The sequence below is a fragment of the Rhea pennata genome, chromosome 3 (genome assembly GCF_028389875.1).
Source record: "Rhea pennata isolate bPtePen1 chromosome 3, bPtePen1.pri, whole genome shotgun sequence".
In the NCBI taxonomy this organism is placed as follows: Eukaryota; Metazoa; Chordata; class Aves; order Rheiformes; family Rheidae; genus Rhea; species Rhea pennata.
Window position 1 is genome coordinate 73,812,768 of NC_084665.1, and position 19,813 is coordinate 73,832,580.

The 19,813-nt window shown below is 40.1% G+C and overlaps 1 protein-coding gene across 4 annotated transcripts in view; it reads left to right on the plus strand.

Annotated features, from left to right (window-relative positions):
• Positions 1-19,813, plus strand: part of MAN1A1 (mannosidase alpha class 1A member 1) — a 146,138-nt gene that overhangs the window by 102,696 nt on the left and 23,629 nt on the right. For all 4 annotated transcript variants that reach the window (XM_062572615.1, XM_062572617.1, XM_062572616.1 and 1 more), the window contains 3 exons: positions 13,021-13,144; positions 14,744-14,837; positions 19,075-19,190. In XM_062572615.1, the coding sequence (XP_062428599.1) occupies positions 13,021-13,144; positions 14,744-14,837; positions 19,075-19,190 (334 nt within the window). The remainder of the gene's footprint in view (positions 1-13,020; positions 13,145-14,743; positions 14,838-19,074; positions 19,191-19,813) is intronic.

Below are 19,813 nucleotides of genomic sequence, written 5' to 3' on the forward strand. Positions count from 1 at the left end.
CAGTGAATCCACTTAAAATATTTTCTTGAAGATAAGGTGAGAGGCTAATAAAAGCTATTTGAGTTCAGAAGACTGAAAAATTAAAATCACTTTTTAAAGGTACAGTATAGTAGTAAGAAATGAATATGATTTAGATAAAGCATATATCAATTTTGTTTTAAAATGACCAAGATTGAGATTAGGGTGATCTAGAGCATTATAAAATTAGTGTTGAGAGGCTACATGAAACATTTCTATTTTCTATCCTTTGCTTTGATGGGTTGAATTTTTCTCTGCCCTGAAAACTCCTCATCAAACTGGAAAGACCTAATACTTGGATTTTGTCCTGTCCCAAAGATCAATATTGACTTTCCTTGAAAATGTGACTCCTGCTCTTCTGATAAGGAAGCTACTGTTTTCATGATATTCTATTACACTGTACTTTTTGATTTGATTATGAGTGGTTTTAGCCTGAACTAGAAGTGATCACTGGTACAGAATCTGCATCACAGAAACATGCCTTGGTACTTTTCACTGGAGGCTGCACGGACACAACTTAAGATCTCAGGTCACTAGTAATGAAGGGAGGAATATCTGGTAATACAGAAGTCAGCTGGGAGAGTGAAAGAGTGCTTTCTCTACTAACCTCCAAAATTCATCACTAAGCTGTCCGCAATCATCTGTCCAACATTAGACCCACAAACAGCATGTTTTATTGACCTCCCCTAAAAAAAAAAAAAAAAAAAAAAAAAGAATACCTCACATACCTTTGCGGCTTTTACTCACATCATAGCAACTGAGGTGAGTATTTTGTGGCAGGCTTTATCATTCACTACCAGAAGCCCAAACTATTGCAGTACCTGTGCACAGGCAGCTTGCAAAGTTAGCAAATCTTGAAAATAAAGTTGCCTGTAAAATCTCTGTTTCACTTTGCGCCCACGCTGGCATCTGTATGAAAAACGCTACATTCAATTTCCTGGCCATGTATTGCTTCACACCTTTTTTAGGAGATGAAATGAGGCTTCTTTTCAGTATCTGCTGCTTCCCACAAGGGTGCCCTGTAAATAGAACAGGAGGATTTTCCTCTTCCACGGGAGGTGCCCCACCATTCAGGAGCACTGAAAGAGCTGTGTGGCCGGAAAGAAGGGGCCGCAAAAAGAAGCACATAGAAGAAAAAGGAGATGGAGAGGTTCTGGGTTCTAGCACCAGTTTGCCATATCGTTTATGTTTTAGCTAGTCTCCTCTTAATGCAAAATGCTTAAGTAGTCATCCTCATAGCTTTCTGTTGTGTAAGAAGTGCTTTTACGGAAAAAGGAAATGAATAAGCTTTGTTTGCACGTGAACAATGCGACTGAGACAATGCAAGAAAAATTTAGCAAAGCTGGAATATTAGTTATTAGTGAAGGAATTATAATGTGGTTGGGCTCTGATTGAATCCAAAGTCAGTGATTAAAAGGAAAGAATCAATCACCAGTCTTCAGGGGGAAAATTTATAGCAGACCCTTGGCAGGGAAAAAAGAAAGTCTAGAAGCTGCATGTCAGAAAGTGATGTAAAACTAATAAGAGTAGAGTTCTATAAAGAAATGTACTGAGCAACGTACATGGGCAGTGCTGATAGCCATGGCTATGATGGTTTAAAGCAGAAAGCAGTCTTATTTTAAAATGCAAAATGTAAAGTTCTGAAATAACCTCTAGACTAAGAAAAATGAAGTTTGTTCGGTTTTTAGTATCAAAAGGCATACGAGAGAGAAAGAGACCATAAATAAGTGGTATTTTTCATGAACTCTCAAAACTTTTTTCATCGGCAAATATCTGCTTAGAGTGTGTTTTTCATTGGCTTCTGAGAACAGGATTGTGGGTTTTTCTTTTTTCTTCTTTTTTTTGGCTGTCACTAAACCTACTTATACTGAATTATAAAAGTTGTTACTGTAGGGAATTTTATTCTAATACCTTCTTCTTTTACACTGTCTAATTTATTATCGCTTGGATGGCAGAGCTGTAGACTTCTATTCATGACTTTTCATTTCCTGTTATTTTCGCTTTTCTTCAGGGACTTGATTAAAAGTAGTCCATGCTGGTACTTATTATCTCGAACCTTGCTCTGTTGTGTTGTATTCCCTCCTGCTTTTTTAGTCCTTGGAAATTGATTAGTTAAACCTTTAGTGCATAAAGTAATAGGAAGCATGAATTGTTTAGTTTATTCATTAGTGCATTGCAGCAGACATGTGTAGGGCTGTGCTGTGCCTAAATAGATAATTTTTATCAGAGATGATTACATTAATAAGTACAGTTTTAGTACATTTTTAGATGGTGACACTGAAAATTACATTTGTACACTTGACACTTCTAATAAGGACATCTTAAATTATGTACTGCTTGGCTACTAAGCGTCTCTCCCTCTCTCGCAATCCTCCACAGGGTGCATACACCTACGCTTGCTGCTCTGTTAGTTTACTTCACGGTGGCAGTTCCTCTAGCTTTGATCCCCCTTTTGGGTACCATTAGTGTTATAAGAGTCACAGGGCAGACAGCCACCAGGAAGGGATTGTAAAGCCTTGCCAGTAAAGTCCTAAGGAGATTCAGTTATATTTCCACAGAGGAATGAAACAGAAGTTTGACATAAACAAAGCTGCTGAACAGCCTGAATGGAGTAAGATTAAGGTATTCCTATTACTTTAAGCATCAAGAGACAACAGTATTGCCAAATGCAGGTGTTCAAAACTTGTGGATCACAAAAGAGGTATCTGTTGGTGCCTGGTGGTTTTCAGAGCCTTTGGAGAGGGCGTCCTGTTTTCATTCTTAGCAGCTGGCAGATTTGAATGTGTGTGGTAAAGCATGCTGTTCCGGCAGACGCTGTCACGGGGCTCTGCTCCATGGCCAGGTGAGATTGTCTCCTCTTCATCTTGTTTTTTGCTGGCCCCCATCTCTTGGTTCTTCCTGTTCCCTCTGCCTCTCCTGTTCTTTTCAGTGTTCACTCACCTGAATATTTTCCCCAGGGCCATCAGTAGGCTGACCTAAGGGTGAGCAAGTGGTTTCCACCATAGTGAGACTGGTGCTATTGACATGACTGCAAGTTTTGGGATGGTATTGAGCAGTGATGTTTTACTGGCCTAAGGGTATTTAGTGGGGTTTCATGGACCATGACTTGGATGTGGAGCAGTGGTAACTCTCTAGCCTCCTCTGTATGTCTTTAAATGCATGCATCCTTCGAACGCCTCTTCACACTGCCTGGATCCTTCTGGGAGGTGGGGACTTGTCCTGGTGAAGACCACAGCCCAGGTTGTTATTGGAGATTTCATACCCTTTTCTCCATCCCTGTGAATATAGAGTCCCTTCTCCTCGTACAGACATTTTCCCAGCCAACTCTCCCTCTCGCTGACCCCACAGGTGCAGCGTCTGGTTTCTGCTTTGCTATTTTAGTGAACCAAACACTAAGTATGCAACAACCTAATCAGAGAAAAGAAAAACGCAGGTTGCCTTCAGCTTTTCTTTCCCACAGCTAGAACTAGGCCTGGTTTGGTTTTGTTTTCTTTTCTGTTTCTCTTCAATCTCTGTTGCTGTTCAGACCTGCTTCTAGAGAAACTGCCTGCAAGGCTTGTCATCTTGACCAAGATCAGGCCACTTGAAATTCATTCCATGATTGTTTAGCATTTTCGTTTTTTGCCTGCAAGTATCATGAGAAAATAGTGACCATTCTAGGAGATCTCTGAAGGTTGCTTGACAGGTCTCCTAATAAAGGCGAAAAGCAAAAAAGTTGGCAAGAGGGTAGCTTGTTCTTAGAAAATTTAGCCACTGACAATGTGACTGATGTGCCTAGGTCTCTTAAACGACTGTTGATCCTCGAGAATCTGAAAACTATTCTGACTGGTCCCATCTTCCTTCTTAAAATTAACAGGGGCACAAGGAAACTGCTTGCTCTTCTCTCGCCCTGTTACAGACAGACATCTCCACAATGTCTGTACTGGAAAGCGTGCCACATATATTAGCTTTGAGAGGCCTGACAATCCTCATGAGGAAATGTTGGACATCTTCTTTTAAGAGTTATTTCCTATTACCTTCTCTGTCTGGAGCTGCCCTGATCGTTTCCCACATGATGAAAGGTCAGCCACAGTAATCTGACTTGTCCTACCCTCATTTCTAGTCCTCAGCCAGAAGGTGATGTGCATGTGCTTCCAATATAAATTGATGAATCTCCTGTGCTGTCAGGACTGAAGTTGCCAGGAGATCAGGGTACATTAGTGGTGACACTGAACATGACTAGGCAAATAGACAAAATTAATATTTTCAAACTGGTAGCTTTGGGGGCTATCTCTATTCATTTTCTCATTTGTTACAGTACAAAAACCATTTGTGTTGTGTTTGATGTTACAGCACAGAATTTTTTTTCATTCCCTGTAGCACTGTAAAATTAAGTAGCCACTTTTATTGTTAGTCTCATTGCGCAGTTGCTGATGATACTAATTCACTGGCTACCTCCTCCTGCTGAGGCAGCATCCCTAGAAATCGCCTCACCAGGTAATTGCTGGTGTAGGTCGGTGTTTGGAAAGGACAGCTCAGCTGAGCGGGAAGCTACCAGCTGGGCAATGATTAGGCAAGGGCAGGGGGAGTTGCACATTCATTGCCACAGCTGAAGCACTAACCAGCTGCTAGCATTTGCCTGAGAGATTCTAGCAAAACAGAGGAATAAAACAGGGATCGAAAAACTACCGCGTAGGCTAGCCAGCTGATTTAAGTTTCTTTTTCTGCTGTCTCCAGCTGTTGTGGCATTGTGTGAGAAATGCTTAACCAGATTATTATAATTTTCCTTTCTAGGAAAAGACATACTGTGGAAAAGTCAGACTACCAGCAGGCATTCTGCCTTCCTTGGCTGATGCTGTTTTGGGGGGGGGTGGGGAGGGAAGCTCACAGAGGAGTGCAAAAAAACTAATTGCAATTTACTGAAAGCTGGATGGGAAGGTGTTTGGCAGTTGGTGGTGGGGCTAAAAGCATACAGGTAGAGTGCTAGCCCCATCGTGGATGGCCCTGTTTGACTGTGCACACAAGGTGCTGTCCTGAGAGGATGTGCCTATAGGGTAAGGTGAAAGAGTTGAGTTGCAGTTCAGGCACGGCTGGGATCTCTGTGTTCCCATATTTCCTCTGGAAAAAATAGAAATGCATTGAGTTAGGTGTTTGCTAGGTGTTAACAAAAAATGATTGATTTCAGTGCTTGTGAGAAAAGTCCCTTACAGCAAGATCTCCGGTGGTGTACCCTTCAGGGAACCGTGTGAAGGGAACTGTCTGCTACAATATCTTCTGAGGATGTAAGTCATCAAATTCAGTAGCTGAAACTTCAGCAGGCGTTGCTTGTGTGCTCCATGGGTGTTGTTTTTTGTGTGTTTCAAAAAGCGTGAACCTCTGATGAAATAACTTTATTCATCACCCCAGCTTCCGCGTAAAAATCATAAACCACGCATGATTAACGTTGTGTAGCTGCAGTATTTAATGGACAAAGATGCAGCACTGGCATTTGCAGAGAACCTCTTCTCTGGACTATCAACAGCTGATCACCCCTTAATTACCCAGTTTGGTGTAGGATTTTTGATTTAAATTCTTTCTTAGCAGATTGTTAGCAAGAGATATGTGTTTAACCATCAGCATTGGTTTCTGTTGATAGAAGAATGTGCTGTTCATTTATTTTTATGATATATGGACAACTGCTTCCATTCAGGGCAAGACTAAAAATCATCCTTATGAAAGCATTTTCAGAGGTGGCAATCCTAAATAATGTATGAAACATTAGATATTCTGAAAATGGCCTCTGAGAACCATCTTCTTGTCTGCCATAGTGACTCCTCAGCTATATTCCTCTGGGAATCACAGTATGCAGCTACAGTACCAATGAAATATTTTTTCCCATTATTAACATTATTGTGTTGGCATATGTGTCACAAAATATATATTTAGAACATACTAATTGTTTGTTATTAAGTGCATTCGTTTGCTTGTAAATGCTGGAAGTAAATAAGTTTTATTTATCATTTTGACATATTTTATGCCATCTATGTCTCTGTAGCAACTTAATCTTTTAAATATATTTTCTTTAAAGTTAGAAATAGACATTGAGCATCTAAGTGAAAACTTGACTGTGCTGACCTCTCTTCATTTATTTTAAGGAGACCTAGTTGACATAATTAAATTAAAATATTATTATAAAGGAATGGTTGTGGCAGATAAGACTGAAAGCTTTTACACTGTATAAGCACTTCATTAGAAATGCAGTGATTAGTCATTATGTAGATATACTGACTTTTATAAAAGGAAGACATTTATTAAAAAAGAAGAGAGCCATGCATAGAAATAATTACCAGTTTAGCCAAAATAGAATGTGCCTTTGGAGGTTTTGCTCGCTGGGCTGAAATATTGCAGAGGAAATAAAACTATTTCCGTGATGGAAATCATAGAATCGGTAACGTTGGAAGGGACCTCTAGAGATCATCTAGTCCAACCTCCCTGCTCAAGCAGGGTCACCTAGAGCATGTTAGGATGGATCCAGGCAGGCCTGGAAGATCTCCAGAGAAGGAGACTCCACAACCTCTCTGGGCAACCTGTGCCAGGGCTCCGTCACTCTCACAGGGAAGAAATTCCCCCTCTCGGTCAGGCGGAACTTCCTGTGCTTCAGTTTCTGCCCATTGCCTCTTGTCCTGTCACACGGGACAACTGAAAAGAGTTTGTCCCCGTCCCCTTGACACCCTCCCTTCAGGTACTTGTACACGTTGATAAGATTCCCCCTCAGTCTCCTCTTCCCCAGGCTGAAGAGGCCCAGCTCTCGCAGCCGTTCCTCATAGGGCAGGTGCTTCAGCCCTCTGATCATCTTTGTAGCCCTACGCTGGACTCTCCCCAGTAGCTCCATGTCTCTCTTGTCCTGGGGAGCCCAGGACTGGACACAGGACTTGAGATGAGGCCTCACCAGGGCTGAGTGGAGGGGCAGGATCACCTCCCTCCACCTGCTGGCAACACTCTTCCCAATGCACCCCAGGAGACCATTGGCCTTCTTGGCCACAAGGGCACATTGCTGGCTCATGGTCAACTTGTTGTCCACCAGCACTCCCAGGTCCTTCTCTGCAGAGCTGCTCTCCAGCAGGTCAGCCCCCACCTTGTACTGGTGCCTACGGTTATTTTTCCCTAGGTGCAGGACCCTGCACTTGCCCTTGTTCAGTACTATGAGGTTCCTCTCCTCCCAGCTCTCCAGCCTGTCCAGGTCTCTCTGAATGGCAGCACAGCCCTCAGGTGTGTCAGCCACTCCTCCCAGCTTGGTATCATCAGCAAACTTGCTGAGGAGGCACTCTGTCCCCTCATCCAGGTCATTGATGAAGAAGTTGAACAGGATGGGACCCAGTCCTGAGCCCTGGGGGACTCCACTAGCCACAGGCCTCCAACTAGACTCCACGCCACTGATGACGACCCTCTGAGCTCTCCCTTGCAGCCAGTTCTCAATCCACCTCACTGTCCACTCGTCTAACCCACACCTCCTGAGCTTCTCTGGGAGGATGTTCTGGGAGACAGTGTCAAAAGCCTTGCTGAAGTCAAGGTACACAACGTCCACTGCTGTGCCCCCATCTACCCAGCCAGTCATTCCATCATAGGAGGCTCTCAGATTGGTTAAGCAGGATTTCCCCTTGGTGAATCCATGCTGACTGCTCCTGACCACCTTCTTTTCCTCCATATGCCTGGAGATGACATCCAGAATGAGCTGTTCCATCACCTTTCCAGGGATGGAGGTGAGGCTGAGCGGCCTATAGTTGCCTGGGTCCTCCTTCTTGCCCTTCTTGAAGACTGGAGTGACATTGGCTTTCTTCCAGTCCTCAGGCACCTCTCCAGTTCTCCAGGACCTTTGAAAGATGATGGAGAGCAGGCTGGCAACAACATCTGCCAGATCCCTCAGTACCCGTGGGTGCATCCCATCCAGGCCCATGGATTTGTGGATGTCTAGCCTGCCCAGAAGGTCTCTAATCCTATCCTCCTCAACCAAAGGAAAGTCTTCCCTTCTCCAGACTTTCTCCCTCACATCCAGGCTCTGGGATTCCTGGGGGCTGCCCTTAGCAGTGAAGACTGAAGCGAAGAAGGCATTCGGTAATTCTGCTTTCTCTGTATCCCTTGTCACCAGGGCCCCCGCCCCATTCAGCAGTGGGCCCACATTTTCACTAGTCCTCCCCTTGCTGCTGATGTATTTGAAGAAGCCCTTCCTATTGTCCTTGACGTCCAGTGCCAGACTCAATTCCAGTTGGGCCTTAGCCTTCCTCGCCGCATCTCTACATACTCTGACTGCATTCCTATAATTCTCCCAAGTAGCCTGTCCCCTCTTCTACAGTCTGTGTATTTTCTTCTTCTGTCTGAATTTGGCCAAGAGCTCCTTCCTCACCCATGCAGGTCTCCTGCCCCTTTTGCTGCACTTCTTACTCATAGGGATGCACCGCTCTTGAGCTTGGAGGAAGTGATGTTTGAATGTCTGACATGTTCCTAACATGTTGTGTTAACTTGTTTATTTTACGATTTCAGGACTGTAATGAGCAACCTATGGCACCATCTGCACAGCTGTGACTGGCTAGGTGTACAAGTTTCACAGACTTTGTGGTGTTTTTTGTCACAGTACTGCAGAAAGAGTTTCTTTTTTTAATTTAATCTTCTTAATAATTGTCTTGCAACATTTTAAATAAATGTCATCAGAAGTGTGGCTTATCCAGAAAGAGACCATTAAAAATAAATTCCCAGATAGGAAAACTTTCATTTTTTAATTCAAGAATTAAAAATACAAAGTTATAAAGAATTAATCTCCATTTCTAGTTTTTAAAGATCCATAAAATTAATCTGATATCTGAGAAGCTAATGCAAATCTTGAGGAGATTTGGGGATTGGGAAAGGGCTATTAGTGTAGATGAGACTGGTCTCTGTAGGTTTGCTCTGTAGAGAGAGAGTCCATCTCCAGGTTAATCTCCTCTAAAGAGTGATTTAATTTTGCTGTCTCTCTCTGCACTGGTTGTCAGGGAAGCCCTGGAGAGGTTCATCTCTGCAAATACCCTCTCTGCTCTCTTATTTCCATATCTGCAGTTGTGATCAGTTCTTCAGCTGATACACGACGTCGGTGTGCTGAGTTACGCAGCCTTTGTTATGAGCCATGCTTTTTAGTCCTCTGCTGTTAAAATTTTAAGGTTAAAATTTGGAGGAGCGGTCATATTATACTTGGAAAATTATCTGAGTAGTTGCTGCTAACTGTCTATAAGACCAAATGGCGATTCAGGGGTCTTTTGCAGGATGTGGGGCGGGGTGGGGGTCCTTTCTTTCATGAAAAAGAGAGGTAATAATTCGACTTTATTTAAAATACTCACACTTAGGGCGTGAGCCACAAGGAGGGATATGAAATACACCTAAGGGAAGCAGGAGGGGGTATAAGGAGAAAAAAAGATTCAAGAAGTTGCCAGAAGACCTCTGTGTGGCTCTGCCTCACCCACCTGTTCCCTGGCCTCCGGCGGGGTTGGTGTCTGGTCATAGCTGGTGGCCCAGGGATGGGATGCTGCTGTCGGACAGGCCAGGTGATGGTTATGCTTTAATATGAATTTCTGCAATAGAAAGAAAGTTGGAAAGAACAGCAGTACTTAGGAAAATTCACTAAAATACAAGCACCCATCTTCAGTTTCCTTTCTTTAAGCCAAGAGTCTGTTAATAGCCTACCTTCCCTGATTGAAAAGGATCACAGGGTATGAAATCTTTCTCATTCTGCATGTTTGAGAGGTTTGTACGAGTGTCTCCCAGGTTCTCATGATGCCTCTTTGAGAACTGATTATCTGAATTGTCCTGCATTCTGGAGGATCACCTTAAAATAAAGATAGAGCTGAATGGAGCCAGAAGCAGCATTGTGGTTGCCGTTTCCACCCCTCCAGATATTCGGAGGGAATATGGACAACCTGACTGCTTTGTTGCTCCTAAAGGTGAAATACATGATGGGATAGCAGACCCCCACAGCTGAGGTTGCAGGAGAACCAGCTAAAGACACTGAAGTTTCAATTCTTCAGTTCTACCATTTGTTGAAATAAGCTTACCAATTTTGACATAGGACACCCATGAGTCAAAACCAGCAGATTCTCCTAACCTTGTCGTAATTATTTTCCACAGTTGCCAGAAAGATGTCCATTCTTTTTCTTTTTGATCACCTGTCCCAATTAAAAGCAACAGAGACACCCTAAAAAGTACATGGATGCAACATGGATGTTTCTTCCTACTTTCATTGCACTAGGAGTTTATGTTCTCACACCATCATATATATGAACCTGCTACTTACAGTAAAACTTGTATTGAATACATTGTAGCCTGCAGAAAACCTCTCAATGGCTCTGTTTGGCAATTTTTCTGGTTGCCAAAATGCAGTATATCAAAATGTTCTGACAAAATGTGTTGATATCAGCAAAAGTCCTGATGGCGTGCAAAGTAGGAACTTGCTACGTTTTCAGCCAAATTTGACCAGTGCATTATTGCAGGAACAGTTCAATGTTTCCAACTTGAGATTTACTGAGCAATTTAATAGAAAAAGAAGTTGGGTTTTGGCTTATTGCACCAAAACATGGTAACTTCTCAGATCCTTGATTTTTTTTTTTTTTTTTTTTTTTTTTTGGAGCCAGCTTTGTTTACCTGTAGAGTGTTATCTCATCTCTTTTAATCTAGATAATTTGAAGACAAGCTAAAATCATTCATTCTAGAATTCAGCAATTAGGCAGGATTTTGGCCAGTACAGTACTCCTGAATAAGCTGAAAATAAAAATGAACGTCATATTGGAGATAACACGTGATACTTGTAGAAGGCAAAGGGCCAGGGCTGCCTTGCAGTCATTGCGGTAACTTTTGTCTTTCAAAATGAAGATGACATCATTGCTGTCAGTGAGGTCAGAAAGCGCTTATATTCAAGTGCCTGTAAAAATTGTACCTGTTTCTTGGGTGAATGACCCAAGATGTAGGCTCTCCAGTCCATAGGAGGTTTCCAGACACTTTGTCTGTGGTACTCATCTTGATCTTATTTTCCACGATAACCAAGGCTTTATGGCACCAATTGGTTAAATTCTGACCCAAGGTAGATTAAAGTGCAGACAGCTTGTAAGACAAATCGGTGTTTTCTTCACTTTTTCTTTTTTTTTTTTTTTTTTTTTTTTTGCATCAAATGTCAAAAGCACTGTGAGTTTGCTCTTAAATCAATGAGCTATTTAGATCCCATAAAGCTTGTGTTCTGTTTCTGTCATATAAATATCGTATAGAAGTTGGATTGTGTGCATCTTTGCTGTACCTTTAGTTCATTATTGATTTTGTCTTCAGTTAAGATTAGAAAGGCTATTCTCCTTTGGAGTTTTGTGCAATCATTTGTGTCTGAGGACTTCCACATGTCTCAGTCTCTTGCACCTTTATGGTCAGTCAGAGGAGCCTCATCAGATCTCTTTCATTTTGTTCCAACAACTTCTCCCTCCACTCAGCATTCAAAATAAATTTAGTCATTTCAATGCTTTTTATGGTCTAGAAAAAAAAAATCTATAGTATACCTATGGGAAGTATTTGACAGATGCTAAGGTACTTCAGAAATAGGATATAAGTACATCTATCAGTAGGTAATATTCTAGGTTTATTTTTGGTAGTACCTCAGTGGGTTCCAAAGGCACCGTCAACTCAAGGCTGGACAGACAGAAGGCAATGCAGAGATTAAAGGCAGCACATGAAAACGAAAACGTGTTCTTTATTCGTATTCTTTACTTTGCTTTTAAAGCGGAATGACTTGTTTTTATTTTTTGTGTATGATAGAAATTTCAAAATAATGTGTTAATATGGCTAGTGGGGAAATAACTTTACAGGAGATTTCATTTCATTATATTGATTGAAATTTAGGCATAGATATTTGACCTTTTGCAGAAGGAATTTTAACAGAAAATTTAATAGAACTGACAAAGTCCATCATAATGAACTGAAGCTGGATTTCTTGTTTTGTTTTTCTTTTCAAAATATGAATCACGTTTTAACTCGAGAAGAATGTCTTATTTTCATGCTTGTATAAGTGCTAACTGATGACTCTAGCGACTGCTTATATGCAAAAGTAAAATTAAGAAATTCGTATACATGCATATATACGTGCCTGCATGGGTGGGTGTTTTTAATGCTATTTAGAACTGTAAAAAAGGAGACAATCCAGCATTTAATAAGTCTGCTTATTTCTAATACTCATGGTAGTAATGTGCTGCTCTGATATGTCATTGTTCATCCCGATGCTCAAGAAAGTGGCTAGCTTTTCTTTAATTTCTTTTTTTTTTTCCTGAATATTTCTGATAAAAATTTCAAGAGGGGAAAAAAGCTTTTTTTAATGAAACACTAAAAGTTTTTCTCCTGAATTTCAACCAGCATTAGTTTCTAGTGGAGATTTAACAAGAAATTCATTTTTCTCTACTCTAAGCATGAAACCAGGGATTAATTTTGCTCTGAAGTATCTTTGAGTCTTAATTAAAATTGAAATTACTGATCCTGGTAAAAATGCCCTGTCAGACAATGCCGAAGTATCCTACTCCCCTGAAGATCTCTAATATTAAGCCAGATATACCACAAATGCCCATCCAGTATTTTAAGGTAATAAACACTTGCCCTGAAGAAGGATGAAGACAGTTAGGATTGGAGTTTGTTGTGCTAGATGCGAGGAAAGCAAGTGAGGTTTGAGAATATTTTTATTATATTTTCTTTAAATATGATGCCGTAACTGATACAATGATATGTGTAATAGAGCTATTGATGAACTAAAAGACTGGCTTGTTGCAGGAAGTGATCTTATAAACCTAGGGCAGAAGTGGACTGAAATAGTCCAAGGTCCTGTTACAAAGTCACGGAAGGCTGCCGAAGCGTGGCGCCTTTGCCGGAGGTGGAAAATTTCTTAAATTCGTTACCTTCTACTCATAAAATATAGCCATTACACGATTTGTTTAATTAGCATTGCTTTATGAATGCTCATGCTTATTTTCTGTTTCTCTTTTCCCTCCACCCATGCTTCAGTGGGATCGGTCGAAATTGGCCGTGGGCCTCTGGCGGCAGCAGCATTTTGGCAGAGTTTGGGACGTTGCACCTGGAGTTCATACACCTGAGCCACCTGTCTGGAAACCCGCTGTTTGCCGAAAAGGTTAGACTGTTCAGGAAAAATTGTGTTCTAAAGATAAATCACGTCTTGGGGAGATTAACTATCCCTGCGGAGAGATTTGGATTTTCCTCAGTTGTAAATATTTGTTGCAGGAGGTGGATGTTTTCTAGGCAGACCCTAATTGATTTTGCATTTTCATATTGTTTATAGAGACAGAGACCTTTTCCAAAGTTACTGCGATGCATCTTCTTGAGACTAGTACTTTCCAGGCCCCATAACATGTAACACCCGTGTTTATATTTTAAGTTAACGTTACATTTAAACAGTCAGACCATGGAGTTTCTTCAGCACTTTTCCTGAATATGTTGAAAATAAAAATGAACGTCATATTGGAGATAACACGTGATACTTGTAGAAGGCAAAGGGCCAGGGCTGCCTTGCAGTCACTGCAGTAACTTTTGTCTTTTAAAATGCAAGATGACATCATTGCTGTCAGTGAGGTCAGAAAGCTCTTACATTCAAGTGTCTGTAAAAAATGTGCTCCGAGCATTCTTTGGGGAAAAGAACAAAACAAGACAAAAACCTCCGTTGACAAGACAGCTGTAATGCCTGCTAATCCCCCCTGACCCCAGCCCTCAGTTCTCAAGCAAATTTTACTTTTTCTTTTGGTGCTTAAACAGTACATGGATCTTGTTCTTAATATGCTACATCTTTTCTTTTTCTCTCTTTCTCTCTGCCTCTCTCTCTGCCTCGCTCAATTTTTCTTGCTTTTCAACCTGCACCTGTTTTAGTTTTGTAGTCTTATTCCAACGAGCACACAACATTATGCCTTCTGGGCCATGTTATTTATCTAAAAATCTAATTAACACTGAGATTCCAAATTTTTAGTAGTAGTTCTAAAAGCAATGATGAATACTATTTATAATAAATGCTACTAAAATGAATACTGCTTATATAACAACTTAAAGGAGTGAACAGCTTTGCTGAGATTTCTGGTTTGCGTTTGTCATGATCTTCGTTCTCCCCAGTGGCTAAATTTCATGTTAAATGCAGTCTAAATTATTTCATGTGCGCTGCGATGAACTGCACTGGTGGATGAGTCAAGCTGCAGAGCATGTGGACCGTGAGCGTTTCCCTGGGCCTCCCCTGTGCCGCCACTTCCCTCGGGGTGCCGGGGAGAGCTCGGAGTGTACTCAGCTCTTGCTGCATGAAGCCCAGGTCACTGCTGCATCTCAACCGGGTGATGGGCTTAATACATAATAGCATTTCTAGTTTGGATGTTTGAGGGACGTAATGCTGAAGTAGCTGCACTTAGTTAAGGCAACTACCCACCATGAATTTCTGTATCCTGTGGCGGAGCAAGATATTCTGGAGCTTGCTTCTAGTGTCTCATCTCCTTACCAGCCCTTGGCACAGAAACTCTGGAGGATTTGCAGAGCTTCTTTAGATGGTGACATCAGCTGAGAGGTTATTTATTAAAAATTATGTGAGTGTATAGAAATATCCTGATACACAGTGCATATCTTCAGTTATACTATTTTTATTTTATGGTATATTTGCACTTTACCACTTCTATATCGATGCTGTTTTATTTTTTGGAAAACTGGATCAGTGCTTAAGTGTTTTGTACCCTTCTAATAGGTGATGAACATTCGAAAAGTTCTGAATCGACTGGATAAACCAGAAGGCCTGTACCCCAACTATCTGAATCCCAGCAGTGGCCAATGGGGCCAGCGTAAGTAGATTGGTTCTCCGGTGCTGTGAACATACCAGTATGCTATTTTTAGATGTTAACTTCTTTCTATCTATCATATATTTTGTTGATGCCTCACGTTGTCTCTGAGTTTTCTGTAATACAAAAATACAGCACATTTAAAAATAATAATTCTACTTTTAATATACTTCTGAGCTTTCAATATGACCTGTATAAGTAGGAGAATGTCTGAATGTGCATGCTTTGTAGTCCACAAAGTCCTTTCCAGAAAATCTTTTATTGAAGAGTCTAAAATGCTGTCTAAACCAGCTGTTTAAGAAAACATTACCAGCTTATCTGGACTGATTTCCATATTTTCAGACTAGCGTAGCCCAACGGACATTAAAGAAGTCTTTCCAGTTAATACCAGCTGTGAGTTCTGTTGAAGTTTAACACTGTTGGCAAACAATTAAGGAAGCAAATGGAAGAGAACAGTGATGGCATTGATTCCCTCGGAACAATCATCGGACACACCAGAAGTAGATGGGAAAGAGTGTAATAAAATGCTTTGAGCACTTGAACTACTTAGCTCCTTCCTGGTCACTGACCCTTTTCTTGCTATACATAACAACATTATATAGTATGCTGAAAGCCTGCAGTAGTGTCCAGGAGGGTGTTTTTAGAGACTCTTATTTCTTCTTTGTCCACTTTCAGTCCAGCACCGTCCCAGTCATGTAACTTCTTGTTCTTTTATCGACTTACTCTTTTTTGTCCTGGCAGGGTTTAAAGAAAAACAACGAAGATAGCCTGTTTATGCTGTCTTGGTCTGAAACCAGTCATGTAGCTGACACTGTTCCAGAGTTTATCAGTGTTGGAGGTGGTTAGACAATGCCAGAGAGGGGAAGGGTTTGAGAAGTTCTCCGATATAATAGTTTGCTTAGGATTCACCTAAGCTGAAAGTAAGGTTTTGAAGTCAGTGTGGAACTGGCTGCAGTATGCATATATTGGCTAGTTTTCACAAAGGCAAAGTGTTCTACTGAATAAAATATTTTTTTTGAATACTATATATCAGTTGATGATTAAAAAAAATATGTATGTCCATAAAGGTGGTGATACTCAGTTGCATTGTCCCTTCAAGTCTAAGGCCATGTCGTTTATGAATCAGAAGTATTCCCTTCATTTAAAAAAAAAAAAAAAAAAAAAGTCTGCTACACTTTGAGGTAGTAGTGGCAGCTCAGTTTATATGGCCACTTGACTCCAGTTAGTCTGTTTCTAAAAGCTATATTATTAATTCTGTTTACAGATCTAAAAGATGTTTGCCCACTGCTTACCTGTATGGGCTTAGCATGGCTTTATAAAACATTAAAACTTCCCACTGGAAGCAAAAGGCACTGGATTTGGTTAGAAAGCCCCCACAGAGTCTGTGAGCCCACGTTCAACCAGTGTCAGTTACCCTTGGCTTTAATCAGACACAAAAATGAACTTTCTGGAGGCAGGTCAGCCAACCACTTCCCTAAGCAGAAATTTGGATCCAACTACTTTATCTCGTGCAACAGTACTGAGAGTCAGCAAATGCACATGGCTGAACTGGGGCATTATTTAGTCTGGCACTAAGCTCAGTTATACAGTCTTGCAGTAATTTACTTGGTGAGCTGAATGAGAGGTTTTGTTTGTTTGTTTGTTTTTTAGTGGTTGACACAATTATTATCTCTGCCTTATTTATGTTGAGGCAGTCAAATACCAGCTCAGTCTTATGGCGTTTGACATTTTCCTAATTTTAATATTATTGTGTCTTATGCACTAACAGGTTTTGTTGGCATGCACAGGAAAATCTGAAGTTTATACTGTCCCTGTTTTCCAATAGCATGTAATATTGCCATAGAAATTAGCTTTCTGCATGTGCAAATGATGAACGCAAATGTTGATGCTGGTCAGTCCATGGCATGCTGAAGCAGCAAAAGCAAATTTGATCTTTACTTGTTGTACCTCTTTGAGTTCAATTGCCTCTGTTTGAAGATACTGACTTTTTTTTCCTAGCAGATCAGGAACATAAGACTTGAAGGGTGTTTTATTTGAGATTGCTTTTCCAGACTTTCTTTCAGCTGATTACAGCAGAGAGAAAAAAAAAGGGGGACAAAACAGACCCTTAATTGGTACAAGACAGAAGTATTATCCCTCAAATATCGAGTAGGGAGGGGAGAACAGTTTCTGAGCATTACTTATCTAGCAGTGCTGTAACTGTGAAGGACACTGCTGGATCACTGCCACTGTTCTTGTAAATTCATTTAGTCCTTGTTATTTTGACAGTAAACCGACAGTGATTTGCTGCAGCATGCGTCAATTGGATTTGTCTACTGCAATAATGTATATAATAACAGGGCTTATTATTGATGAAACTGTGCTTGTGCTATTTAGTTTGCAAATGTCAGAGGTTTCTATGGTAATTTATTTAGGAAACTGTAAAGGTCATTTAAATGCTGCTGTTCAAAGATCAGCCTCCCATCATAGAAAATATTCTCATTTTTTTAAGAAGCCTCTTTTCCTTTTGAATCATGAACATATAATTAAATAAATGGTTTTTTCTTTCCAGAAATTTAATAAACCTCATTCAGAAAAGGAGGGAAAAGAGCTGTTTATAATCTAGGTTTGATGATACAATGTATTTGTTTGGTGAAGGGAGAAGATATCTTTAGAAAACTAAATTGTTGTTTGCATGTTACAAGCTAGTAGAGGGAAAAAAAAACACTGGTAGTCAAGATTTAACAGAAAAAAAGAATATCATCTGCATTTGCATGGCTTTCCATATGGTAGGCAAAAGGATGTGTTCCATGAAGAGAAAATATTAAGGATTTTAAAAATAAATTCTCTATGTTCTTTGGAATTCCACCAACAGAGGCATAATTTTGGAGCTAAGATCAGAATTAAATCTTAGGAAACATGAGCTGTGCCATAGACTCTCAACTAACACACCTGCGTCTCATTCTGTCTGTCGACTTGGATCATCCCATGTGTGTCCTCCTTTTCTCAGGCCCAGAAATTTGTTGTACGACTCGCTGACTTGCTGCGCAATATATGTGCCCACATCTCTGTGCTGGATTTCTGAGATGAAATTAGTGGAGCCCCTTCCCACTCTAAAATTGACTGCTTTAAACAGCAGTCCTAGTGAGGCACTTGGAAATCCTTTCACGTGAAGACTCAGTAAATGCCAAGTACCTTAATTTTAGCAGGCAATATCAACTGAGAAAAGGAAATCTTTAACTAACATGTTCTTAGTTTAATCGAGTTTAAAGAAACACGATTTTTAGTTGTAATATTTTCTGTATTTAGGAGTTCTATGCTGAAGTCGTACGATAGACCATTTCAGATTTTGCCAAGAATGTTTTTAGCATCAAGTTTGTGCAACTTTTTGCCAACAGCCAAGATCATCAATAACTTTCCCATGAGTGGTCTGGCTGACATTAAGGGGCCTGACTTGTGTGTAGTTATTGCTCATAGTGTCCAGTCCTAAATGTGTGCAGTTGAATAGTCACAGCATTTGTAGTATCAGACCATTTCATACAGTAATTCCATATAAAAGAATGTGATAACAATAATCTCAGGTAAATGTGGCAGAGCTGATACTCCCTTTTTTTCCTTAGAGCCACTGTTGAGTTCTAAGGCCAGCCAGATGTTTAAAAATGTAATATCATTTTTAAATATATGCACTGGAATTTTTCAAATGCCATTAAGTAACCTAAAATTCAACTCTGTGGTACTTAGCTAAAACACCAACTTGTGCTTTTTTAATGAAGTGACTTAAATGGAGTTTTAGGGAATAAAACAACAAATATAATCAATGCCTGCCAATTAAGAGGGAAAGAAACTGTCAAATTAGAGTGTATGTTCTCCTTTGTTTCCCGTTTTTTTAAAAAAAGAACTTAGGTTAACACATTTTTATATGGGGCAAGTTGTAAGCACAAACAAGATGCTAAAATTATGAATTCTTACAACAATTTTCTGCTATGTTTCTTAAGTTTCTTTGCTATGAACTCCTGTGGCACTATATGGACATTAAATAAATATGATGCTTTATCCTGCTGAAAAAGTTAACAATTAATTTCTTTTTTCTTTTTGTATCATTTAAGGTTTTTTCTGAGGTTCCAAGATTACATTTATTGTAAGATTGCTGTAGGATGAGATGTTTAAATGCATTAATATACCACTATTTCTGACAGTAATTGTGTTTTATTGCCTAGATTGAAGATAAAATTGCTGTTGAATCTGTTCACTCCCTTTTTAGATCACGTCTCCATTGGAGGCCTTGGGGACAGCTTTTATGAGTATTTGCTCAAGGCATGGCTGATGTCGGGCAAGACAGATGAAGAAGGCAGGAAAATGTATTATGATGCTGTTCAGGTAAATGAGATATTTAAATCTTCCTTGCCATAATAATCTAATCTATAATAATCCTAAAGACACAGGCTCTGGGGACAGCATGAGGGATTTATGTCTTTGCTACCAGAGCAAATTCATTTTTAAAAGACAGGTACTGTTGGAAAGGGGAGTGTCTTAAAATATAGCTAAATTTTTTTGAATTGAAATACAGTCAGTCTTTTCTAGTACTGGAGGTGAAAAGTATAAAATGTGCAACATCGACAAAAATCTTTGAGCAGCTGTCAGAAGTTCAATTTTTTTCATCAATTTTCCGTAAATAGATAATACTTGTCCTTTTTCTCTATATCCAGGAGAGAATTCCTCTCTTTTGTGTTTCCACATTATTTCAGTCAATTTTGATTGTAGTCAAAAGAGGGATCAATGTATTATGGTAGATAATTATAAGAGAAAACAGAAAGTTATTGCTGTGCAATCACCTTTTGTTATAACAAGCTTATATTTTCCAGCTTCTATGAAACAGCCAATTTGTTTAAATTGGACACGAGAGAAAGTTTTCAAAAAATGGAATTTATCATACTTCAGTTTTATGTGGTAATTTATTTATGATCCTTCTGGTCTGCAGTTTGCCTCATTATTGATGTTAT